This window comes from Electrona antarctica, assembly GCF_951216825.1.
Source record: "Electrona antarctica genome assembly, chromosome: 4".
In the NCBI taxonomy this organism is placed as follows: Eukaryota; Metazoa; Chordata; class Actinopteri; order Myctophiformes; family Myctophidae; genus Electrona; species Electrona antarctica.
Genome location: NC_136809.1, coordinates 45,534,368 through 45,546,867, shown reverse-complemented (window position 1 = coordinate 45,546,867; position 12,500 = coordinate 45,534,368). Strand labels below are relative to the sequence as shown.

General features: G+C 45.0%; 1 protein-coding gene across 2 annotated transcripts in view; it reads left to right on the top strand.

Annotated features, from left to right (window-relative positions):
• Nucleotides 1–12,500, top strand: part of pax5 (paired box 5) — a gene marked incomplete at its 5' end in the record, with an annotated part of 68,795 nt that overhangs the window by 36,196 nt on the left and 20,099 nt on the right. For both annotated transcript variants that reach the window (XM_079498520.1, XM_079498521.1), the window contains one exon: nucleotides 3,161–3,261. In XM_079498520.1, the coding sequence (XP_079354646.1) occupies nucleotides 3,161–3,261 (101 nt within the window). The remainder of the gene's footprint in view (nucleotides 1–3,160; nucleotides 3,262–12,500) is intronic.

Here is a 12,500-nt window from a genome sequence, read left to right as displayed (position 1 = left end):
GTCTGCACTGCAGTTCTGATTGCAATGGGAAGTTCATTCTATAGTTTTGGAGCCAGAAGGGAGAAGAGTCTGGGACGTGTGGAGCGTTGTTTTAGTGTATGTTCTGCCAGCCTCCCTGTGTTAGCTGATCTGAGCAAGCGGGGGGGATTTGTAGGATTGGTTCAGAGTTGGTGGTGTCTTTATTATATTTCGGACGAATCAGCTCCACCAGAGAATCTCTGATATCGCTCTCATATTAATAATGTTGGTGTGGAACTGTTGGTTCTGTGGTGGAGACAGAGAAGGAAAGGTATGTTGGACACCTGATTAAAGGGCTCAGCGACAGGTGTGTAGGCAAAGCAGCAACGTGTAGAAGGAGACACGCGAACACCTTTATTAAACTTGCAACGTTTCGGTTAAAACTCAAAAGACGCTTATCAAAGACCATATTATACAAAGACAGAGGGGTTTAGAAGACAACCAATCTCACACACTCCTCATAATAAGGATAGGGTACACCTGGTGGCGATCACATTGAGATAATGTCCTCAATCACGTTGAGCTATATTGAGTATACAAGACAATTCTCAATACAACTGAAAACTACTGAGAACAATTCAATTCAAGCATCATCAATCTGTGAGAATTCTGTGAAACAGAAATTGTGAAAAATTCACAATATGTGAAGAATATTCCTTGGCCTATACTGACAGCATGCTGCCACAGGACACTTTGGCACTGATAAGACAAGATAGGTTTCCCGAACACGCAGCCAGACACACAGACAGACACACAGACAGACAGATAGACACACAGACACAGACAGGAACAAAATTGCCTTCAGCCTGGTAGAGATAGTCACAGTATACTTATGTTCACCACTGAATTGAGTGCTTGTCATTTTATTAGCAGGATCTGAATGGAGGAAATACTAATTCTACAAAATATGTTCAGAGAAGAGGCAAAATTATATCAATACTTGAATATGAATCTTCAATCATGTTGTCTTCTGATCTTCCACACAGTATACAACTGTAAGAAAAGGACATTATTGTATTTTGTGCTGTGTTCTGCATGGTCCATTCGTTCTCTCATGCTTTCTCGTCTTAGTCTTTCCGTCACTCTCGTTGTTGAGGCCCCAGCCAGGCACAAATGGATCTGTATTTTCTGTCCAAATGGGAAAAATATATAGATTTGAAATCCCCCTCGCCCACCCCCGCCTGTCATATCACTCGCCTTACTGCTGAAAACACACACACACACACTTGTGCGCGCGCACACGCACACATGCCACAGTGACCCCAGGACTAAAATAGGCTCTCAGGAGCGGTTTGCAGCAATGAATTGGCTCTATAGCAGGGATTTTCACCCTCATCCCCTTTTTCTCTTTATCTTTTTCTCTCATTCTCTCCTTTCTAATCATTTGTGGGCCGCGACTCTTCACAGTTCTTATAATTGTCTCGTTGGGTGCCTCAGCCGTGCAATAACTGCAGGATACGAGAGCTCATGCCCTAATACTGATACCCCAGCTATATTTGTGTGTGTGTGTGTGTGAGTGTGTGTGTGTGTGTGTGTGTGTGTGTGTGTGTGTGTGTGTGTGTGTGTGTGTGTGTGTGTGTGTGTGTGTGTGTGTGTGTGTGTGTGTGTGTGTGTGTGTGTGTGTGTGTGTGTGTGTGTGTGTGCGTGCGCGTGTGTGTATGTGTGCGACTGCGTGTGTGTGTAGTCTGTATGAGCGGTGAGAGCATGTGTTTTTTCTGAGAGAGGGACAGAGAATGCTTTGTAATGGATTGTTTTTTATGTCACACATTTTCTCCAGCTCTCCAAGATCTGTAGACTTAGGCTACTTGCTAAAACAACCCCCTGGGATTCAGAATAACTGTGATCTTTTTCTCCACATGTTGCCGCCTCTGTTTATCTCAGTGTCCGTATGAGTGTCAAGGAGCGCCACTTAGACCCTCTAAGTCACTGCTTCCCAGAACACTGGGTCCGTATGAGTGCCAAGGAGCACCACTTAGACCCTCTAAGACTTAGAGGGTTAGCAGTTAGCAGTGACTTAGAGTCTAAGTCACTGCTTCCCAGAACACTGGGTCGGGACTTGAGACTCGGGACCCAAGTTTGGGTCGCGGACCAATTTTCATGGGTCCTTTGATTTTTTGTTACCTAATTTTTTTTTAAAATTATTACTAGTTCAAAACATTTTCAAAAAACATTCCCAAACAAGCACAAATCTTCATATTATTTTCAGTAATTTCATGAAGAAATCAATGAAAAATCCAAGAAATTCCATACATTAGAAAACATGTTTAAGCAGTAGTGAAAATAGCCGATCTACAAGCTCACAACGCGGCGCGAAGTGGCGCGTTTTGAGCTCCATGTTGGGATTACATGTTCATCTCGTAAAAAATTAAAACAATGTTTTAATAAAATGAAACATTTCTTTAACCCATGTAACCAATGCAGAAAAATCACAAGAAACCCTAAATTGGAATATGCAAATGTTGATTGTATTATACTCTACTATACAAAATTATTAAAATAATATTTATTGTAGGCTGCGGTATCTCTACTTTTACTAAAGTCAATGATCTGATTACTTAGTTCTGTCCAGCTGCATGTTTATCTGTCATCCTCACACTCTGTCACACAACACACTTTACAATTTATCCAATAGTAACCAAATAGTTGATCTACAAGCTTGCAACGTGTCGCAATGTCGCATGGTGAGCTTGTAGATCAGCTATCCCCCCTTCCACAAACACTCTCTCTCCCTCTGACTTTGCCTCTTTCTGCTCCATGATATAGCCTTTTTCTGTGCTCCTGTAACGATTCGAAAGTGAAAGTCCAATATCTTAACCACTAGACCAAAGGGATATCCCTCTGGACCAGGGCAGATATTAGACTTTTGAGGCCATCAGGCAGAGGCTCTGAGCCACTCTGCTACACTCACCCCCCTTTTGACCTCCTCCCACGGGGAAACCCCATCCGGGTCACGGCACCAATGTCACGCCCGGGATTCAAACTCGGGTCTCCCGCGTGAAAGTCCAATAACTTAACCACTAGACCAAAGGGATATCCCCATGGACCGGGGGAGATATTAGACTTTTGAGGCCATCAGGCAGAGGCCCTGAGCCACTCTGCTACACTCCTCCTAACATCTCTCATTCATAATCTCCCTCTGCAGGACTACAGGAGTCACCGCTGGCTAACGGACATGGGCACGGCGGCCGCGACTTCCTGAGGAAGCAGATGAGGGGGGAGTTGTTCTCGCCGCAGCATATCGAGGTATTGGACCGCCTGTTTGACAGACAGCTCTCCTGTCCAATCCAAAGCAGCCACTCTGACCTGTATGTGAGCCCTGACTCGGGCAAGGTAAGGGCGTGGCGCCGTGCAGGTTCTGGGCAGCGGCTGAGTTTGAGTGCAGGGTCAAAAGGTCAATCAATCAATCAAAGACAGTCGACGAGGAGATGCAGAAAAATAAACCTTTACACAAAATTAGAAGCTAAGCAGGGAACGCAAGCCATGCTAATTAATGTACTTTTAAAAAGAACATCATCAGTCTGAGAGATATTTCTGTGTCGTGAACGTGAACACACTTTTTACGGGAAGCGGCAGCATTGTTTTTGACCTCACTTCCAAGGAATAAGTATTAGAGAGGTGTTTGGTTAGTTGGTCTGCTTGTGCTTTGCTGAACACCAATGAGCAAAGGGCATGTTTCCATTAGGGACATAGCAGGAAAAGGAGCCTTCACTATAAGACTGCTAATGCACCAAAGCAGAGCTTGGCAAACTAACCCCCATGTTGGCAACCACATGTTAGCATTGTGTGAATCATAGGGTGTGAATACATCAGCCCAATCAAACAGTGATTCACACCTCATTTTGCTCATCGTTTGCACATCTCTGTATTTAGATAAATGCCTGTCCTGTCCTGTCCTGCCATGCTACTGTATGCCTTGCCATGCCATGTCAATATGAATATTCCAATAGAAAATAGTTCCATTTGAGAATCTGTTCACAATGGCAATATATACAAATAGGCCATTCAGCGTTTAACCACATTAAGCATAGCTGATGTACAAGCTCACAACACGCCGTGATGAAACGCATCGTCAGCTTGTGGAGCAGGTATTTTCATTTAATTTGTTTTAATTACACCTTTAAACCTTTTTGCAAAGGTTTACCTATAATGACATACCCTAAATAGGGATACCATGCAGGGTTTAGCCTGATTCATTTATCGTTACGATGTGCATAAAATCAGGCATTAACGCATTTAGACCTGTTTTGTAACCTTATACGTTGTTGTACTTATAGAGGGTATGCGCATGCTTAAAGTGAATGGCACATCGAGTGGCAAATCGAGTGGCAAAGCAACATGCAAAGTGAGTTTAACATTGTTTAATGTTGTTTAATGCAATGCCACTCAGTAGGCGTTCCTGCATAACTTCCTGGTTTGATGACGATGTCACGCGCATACCCTCTATATTTAGCTAGGCCTATATTTGACACGGGGGCGGGGGCATTCGAACAAGTGGCTAAATATGTATTTATTTTACAACATTTTACAGTGATTTCTTTATTATTATTTACTATAGAGCACCGAAGTCTGACGTCAATATTGCTAGAGGGCGCTAAGTTCACGGGTTTGTGTATTATAATCCCCATAGGGGGATCTTAGATAGCATCATATAAGAACTGTGTTTGAAAAATGAACAAATCATCCCAGCGGTTTCACTCATATGGATATGAAGAATCAACTGACTGAGAGAAAACGCTGATGTTACTGCTGCTGAAATAGTAACATTTTCACTAGAAACAGATTATATCAAATATGAGTTACTGACTGTCGTAAACGATACAGAGACACCTCCCCGAAAAGTTTGTTTATTTTTGGACGACAATTCTTATATGAGACGATTTTAAGATGACCCCATGTTATTCTCCATAGAGAAAACTTCTGCGAACCCCTTGGAACCAGGGGATGAGCAAGTGACGTCAGGACTTCGGCACTCTATAGTCCTACTAGACCCCAAGAAATTACGTCTGGCCACAAAAGATCACGGGATCTACTGAATGTGAAGGGGGAGGTGACAAACTGACATATTGAGCCTACTACACACAGTATGGGATATACTGTATCCCCCTTCACATTTAGTAGATACCATGATCCTTTGTGGCCAGATGTAATTTCCTGGGGTCTAGTAGCACTTGCACTATAGTAAAGAAATAACAATAAAGAAATCGCAGTAGGATTTTGTAATAAAAAAGACATAGGCCTACTTAGCCACTTGTTCGAATGCCCCCGCACCTGTCAAAAATAGTTAAAATCGCAAAAAAGCAGCAAATGAAAAAAAGATTTAAAAAAATGAAATAAAAAAAACATATTTTATTTTCTCTAATAACAACCTAAAACATGAACCTTGGTTAAAAAACAAAGTTGTCCTTTAACTATACTGTATTATTCAGTCAAGAGCATTTAATGTTTGACATTTGTTAATTTCCGTCCCATCATTGTGAACTAAGGGACTTAAAAGGTCAGCATGGTGCTATACTGTATACTGTATGTCTCCTGCATGTGCTGAGCGGACTGTGTGTCCAGTCCAGTCCACTGAAGCACTGAGTGAGTGAGTGATAGAGTGTGTCCACTATACTAACTTGTCTGATAGACATTGTGAAGGCTGTTAACAGAGGAGCAGTCAGGCCTGGCCTATTGACGTTCCTTTAATCTAGACACACCACACAGGGTTAATGAGCATATTGACCCGGCCTCTCATTATGACCTCACTTCCTGCTGCTCTGCCGCGGCACCGGGGCTGCCCACATGCTGATGCATCCTGGGAATGTGTGTGTTCTGTGCGTGCGTGCCGTGCACGTTTGTTTGTTTGACTATACTTCAATACTTGTGAGGACCAAGGGCTCTATTTTCGTCCATGCTAAAACCCTTATTCCTAAACTACTTAGCCTTTTTTTTTTACTATTTTGAAAAACCTTTTTTAAAATAGTAAAAATGGCTAATCTACAAGCTCACAACGTGTCAATGTAGATTGGCTAGTTGAACTATTCAAAAATGTTTTTCAAAATAGTAAAAAAAAAAAAGGCAAAGAAGTTTAGGGATAAGGGGTTTAGCGGTGACGGAAATGGAGCCCTAAATGTCCCTGAAATAGATGTTTTGAGGACCATTTTGTTTGTTTGTTTTATGATTGAAAATACGATTTTTAGAGATACGTTTACAATGAGCTCATGGTTAGAGTGAGAGACATTTAGAGGTTAGGTTTATGGTTTTGGGCTGGCATTCAGCTTTCAGATCTGCTATTTTCCGCCGGCTTTAGGTTTTTGGTTAAAATTGCCGCCCTAATATGTTGATGTCCTGGCTCACAAGTATAGTAATGCAAACGTATGTGTGTTTGTGTGTGAGAGAGAGAAAGGAGAGAGCGAGGGAGAGAGAGATTGAGAGAGAACATGCATTGAATCCCAATTGACCCCGTGCTCTTTCCCAGCAAGAACTATATGTAAATCTGAATGAAATGGACAGGTGTAAGTAGTAGCCGAATAACAAAACGACAAACGGCCAGCGTTTGCATTCCCCCCTGGTTTCCTCAAGCGTCTTCTAATCTACACCCATTCCAGCCCCAATCCCCCCGACAACCTTAAAGACATAGTTTTCCAACAGTATACACGTCAAGGTTGGCATGCTCGTTTCCAGGCCCTTAAAAGATAAGTGGAGCCTATTTTCTCAGCTTTATTTATTTATTTCAGTCAGTGTTAACCACTTTGAACCTGGCGTGCATAAGAGCATGTCATCATAGCAGAAAATTTTGCCAAAAAAGAAAATGTCTAAAATAGCCCATGGTCTACTTCATCGAGAGCTTGTAGATCAGCTATCTTCTTGTGTGCTATTTGCAGTACAACAAAGTATACTCGGGCTTAAGTGGTTAAGGGCAAGAGGACAAGTACACAAATGATGCAGCGGTGAATGGAGCGACAGGGGGAGCACAACCTCCAGGGCCACATAGGGCTACGTTCAGAATGGAACGACAGGGGGAGCACAACCTCCAGGGCCACATAGGGCTACGTTCAGAATGGAACGACAGGCAGACCGCAACCTCCAGGGCCACAGCAGGGCTATACATTCTGCCCCCTCCGGCCGACACGACACAGGGGTGTGGAGTGGTCCCGGGTGAGAGGTCGGCAGGGAATGGCTGGGGCAGCTCTATAGACTGCTATGCGAGCCTATAATACCCAGGATTCATAGGTCAGTGTCCTCTCTGAGTCCGGTCAAGCCACCGGGGTCAGGGTGGAGGGATCGGGGCATTAACCTCCGGTTTTTGCCCCCCCCCCCCCATGGGGTCAAACTGGCTTTATAGGAAACACATAGTGTGTTCAGGACGGGGACGGGGACGGGGACGGCGGGGCACCACACGCGCACACGCAGTCACGCACACACGCTGGGTATCTGTCCTGTTACCACTTCTCCCTTCCCGCTCATCCCCCTCACATGCAGTCTTCAGGGAATGATTGGCAGTCGTACTCTCTTAAAGGTTGACACACAGTGACAGAGCCGGCTGTGTGTGTTTGGTGTGTGGAGTCTGTGGACTGAGGAGGAGGAGGTGTGTGTGTGTGTGTGTGTGTGTGTGTGTGTGTGTGTGTGTGTGTGTGTGTGTGTGTGTGTGTGTGTGTGTGTGTGTGTGTGTGTGTGTGTGTGGTGTGTAGACTGAGGAGAAGGAAGAGGAGGGTTTACGGTCAAGGAGGGTCATGTAGGCTGTGGTGACTGACGTGTCTGAAGGAGGGCTGGTGCACTTGGACCTGCTGCTGCAGTGTGTGCGTGCGTGCGTGCGTGCGTGCGTGCGTCCGTGCGTGCGTGCATTGATTTTACACTATTCAACTGTACAAATAAACACAGTGGTACAAATTATACCACATCAGGTCAATGTTACGCGTGCGTGTGCGTGCATGCGTGCGTGTGTGCGTGCGTGCCAGAGAGACAGAGGTAATTGGGGCATACATTGTATATGCTATCTAGCTTATTAACATATTAAAAATATGAATGAGAGACTTTCACGTAGTAACAATATATTATAATTGTACATTCATATAGTATAAATTCAATTGTTACGTCATTATCTTTTCCTTCCCGTGAGGAAATATTAGACTTTTCAGCTATTACTTTTTTCTATTTCCCACATGAAGAGATAACAATACATTTTTTAATCTTTACACTGCATGTCAGCAACGGTAACTGCTTCAAACTCTTTCCTTGTCTGTCCTGCTTTAAAAAATAAAGCCATACTTTTATCTCACCCCTTTCTCCTTCTCCTGGTCCCCCTTTCCCTGTAGTCTATTAAGCCACAGCATTAATTTGTGTGTGTGTGTGTGTGTGTGTGTGTGTGTGTGTGTGTGTGTGTGTGTGTGTGTGTGTGTGTGTGTGTGTGTGTGTGTGTGTGTGTGTGTGTGCGTGCGTGTGCGTGTGCATGAGTGTGTGGCTGTGTGCGTGCGTCCGTGTGTGTGCGTGTGTGCGTGCGCGCACACAAGTACGCAAGTACGCCTGTCTGAGGGAGTTCATTTGAATTTCTCTTCAATCACTTCGTATTACCCAGGTGATAAATCAGCAGAGCTGATTGCCACAATCCCCCCCCCCCCCAACCACCCTATACAGCACCCCAGAGTCCAAATGCCCACCCAGGTATCTGCCCATGCAGCAGACAAAGAGAGAGAGGGGGGGGTTGACATGATTCAGAAGCCATGGAAAGGAGGAAGGTGATAGGTACATACTACATACACATCGCTCCTCTATACGGATCATCCATTCTCAGACTGTTGGAAAGACTCTCTCGGAGATCATTGTTATCACCTCTCTCACTTCTATCCATGGTCATCACCATGCAGGGAGTTGTGATGTTAGATTCTGTCCATGGTCATCCCCATGCAGGGAGTTGTGATGTTAGATTCTGTCCATGGTCATCACCATGCAGGGAGTTGTGATGTTAGATTCTGTCCATGGTCATCACCATGCAGGGAGTTGTGATGTTAGATTGTGTCCATGGCCATCCCCAGGGAGTTGTGATGTTAGATTATGTACATGGTCATCACCATGCAGGGAGTTGTGATGTTAGATTGTGTCCATGGCCATCCCCAGGGAGTTGTGATGTTAGATTATGTACATGGTCATCACCATGCAGGGAGTTGTGATGTTAGATTCTGTCCATGGTCATCACCATGCAGGGAGTTGTGATGTTAGATTCTGTCCATGGCCATCACCATGCAGGGAGTTGTGATGTTAGATTCTGTCCATGGCCATCACCATGCAGGGAGTTGTGATGTTAGATTCTGTCCATGGCCATCACCATGCAGGGAGTTGTGATGTTAGATTCTGTCCATGGTCATCACCATGCAGGGAGTTGTGATGTTAGATTCTGTCCATGGCCATCACCATGCAGGGAGTTGTGATGTTAGATTCTGTCCATGGCCATCACCATGCAGGGAGTTGTGATGTTAGATTCTGTCCATGGCCATCACCATGCAGGGAGTTGTGATGTTAGATTCTGTCCATGGTCATCACCATGCAGGGAGTTGTGATGTTAGATTCTGTCCATGGTCATCACCATGCAGGGAGTTGTGATGTTAGATTCTGTCCATGGCCATCACCATGCAGGGAGTTGTGATGTTAGATTCTGTCCATGGTCATCCCCAGGGAGTTGTGACCTCACAATCACACCTGGGGCGGCAGTGGCTCAGGGCAGTGGCCGGATGGCAACCGCAAAGTTGCCAGTTCGAACCCCCAGAGTTATAGTGTCGAAGTGTCCTTGAGCAAGACACTGAACCCCAAATTGCTCCCGATGTGCAGGTTGGTGCCTTGCATGGTTTCCTCTGGCATCGGTGTGTGAATGTGTGTGTGAATGGGTGAATGTAATGCACCGTCTCTGTAAAGCGCCTTGGATAAAGGCGCTATATAAATGCACCATTTACATGCCCAGAGGAATGACAATAGCAACATTAAAGGGCCACTTCACTCCTTTTGCAACCAGATGTTTGGGAGACAAGAAACACTTTCCTGGGGGTTTTATGAGGGTTGTTTTTACATATTTTAGTATTTCAAAGTGTCTGTGATGTCACGGACACTGCTCTCCCTTCCTTTCATGGACTACTGTACATGTTGTCTCAGTAAGACAGCCCTCTCCCTCTCCACAAGGTGGGGAAGTGCACCAAAGCATTATGGCCATTGTAGTAGCCTAATCCAGTCAAACCCTATAGTCAAACACACAGACTACATCATTTTTCTGGCCATAGAGTGCAAATTTCAATTTGTGCTACTGTTATCTATACTACAAATACTGAGATTCTTCCAGCAGTGAAATCATCATTTAAATATCTGTGCGTGTGTGCGTGCGTGCATGCGTACTGCGTGTGCGTGTGCGTGTGACTTTTAGGCCCTTGCCTCCTGTCAAGAGCTGTTGCACTTGACCTGTGTGCAAATGAATATCCTCCCCACTGCTGCTACGCTCAGTCTGAGCGCAGATGAATTCCTTCCATACAATCCCTGGCTCAGTTCGTGGCTCTCTGTGGGAATTGTGTTTGTTTATAGTCAAGCCTTTTCCATCAGCACCACTCCAGACAATATGGAGGGAGCTCGAGATGAGGGAGGGGAGGAGGTGGGGAGAGAGAGAGAGAGAGAGAGAGAGAGAGAGAGAGAGAGAGAGAGAGAAATTGGGTGATGTGAAGAGGGAAAATACTATTATGCAAAATAGCATGAGCTAACAGGGCTGGGCTAGTGTGTGTGTGTGTGTGTGTGTGTGTGTGTTTGTGTGTGTGTGTGTGTGCGTGTGTGTGTTACACGGGTGGGCGTGTGCAATCGCACGTGCATGGCTGTGTGTATGTGTGTGTGTCAGAGGCCCGATTAGGGCTCATCTGTTATTGATGTGAGGTTTGGACCAAGCCATTACCTTCACATCTGACTCAGTATACCTGCTGCGATTGGTGTGCAGAGAAAGAGAGAGAGAGAGAGAGAGAGAGAGAGGGAGAGAGAGAGAGACAGAGAGTTAATGGCATGCATGGCAAACTTGTTCTGGCTAACGTGCCTGGTACAGCTGTGTGAATCCAGTCCAACACAGTGCACAATGTCCAGAGCAATAATTACAATAACACCATCACTCTTTCTTGCATTCCATTTTCCACGTTCATCTCTCTCTCTCTCTCTCTCTCTTCTCCATTCACCGCTGTCTCACCTTCCTCTCTCTCTCCAGACTTAGAGATGCATCCTTTATTGTCTCCACCAGGCCGAAGGCATGGGGAGAGAGTATGTTTTGCACTCCGTCCATCCGTCCGTCCGTCCGTGTGTCCGTCCGTGTGTCCGTCCGTCCGTGTGTCCGTCTGTGAACAGCTAATCTCTGGCACCGTTGGCTTGATCGCAGCCATACTCTGCACACACACTCCCTGAATGCCAGAGCTGAACCTCTGCCCCAAAGTTTTCACATTGGCCTGTTATAGCGCCACCATGAGGCCGCTTTGTGCAAAACAAATGTTTTGACAGTACACCTACAGATTTTGTCCAAACATTACGCAAATTGGTACACAGTCCCTCTAGAGCCATTCAACGAAACGGGTCTTTTTTTTTCAGACTCCATCCTGATTGGCTAAGATTGGCTTCCAAAGTTCGCAGGAGTGCTCCGTTTCAAACAAAATACTGCAAATCATGAACACATGGTGTGATTTCCGTGAAATTTTGCACGCACACTCCCAATAGGTCGAGGAAGAAATGCCACTTGAATATTTTCAACTCAGCCTCATGGTGGCGCTATAACTGGCCGATTTGTGTTTTTACCTATAACTGCACCGATCTGTGTAAAACCATGTATGCACACTCCCTAGAGGCCAAGGAAAAACCTTTGCCTGGAATTTTTCACATCTGCTCTTTATAGCGCCACCAAGAGGCCGACATATGTAAAACACATTTTCTAATATTACTCCTTCAGATTTTATCCAAATTTCACGCAAATCGGTACACATGCTCTCCATAGTCATGTGATCATGTGATTTGTTTGATTTCTCATAATTATCCATCCTGATTGGCTACGCTTGGCTTCTAAAGTTTTCAGGAGTAGCCCGTTTTGTACCCGTTTTGTACAAATTGCCACAACTCCGCAACGCAGCCTCCGATTGCGGTGAGGAAGAAATGCCACTTGACAGTTTTCAAATCAGCCTCATGGTGGCGCTACAACAGGCCAAGTCGCGTCACACACACACAGACACAGACACAGACACAGAGACACACACACACACACACACACACACACACACACACACACACACACACACACACACACACACACACACACACACACACACACACACACACACACACACACACACACACACACACACACACACACAAAAACAAATAAACATGTTTATATTACTCCTAAACATTTTGCCAAACATCACACACAATCCTATCCTCCTGGTGGAGACCTGTGCCCAGAAGGGCACTTTTTCTAGTTGTTTGTATACTCTTAACTCAGTGCTGCATGC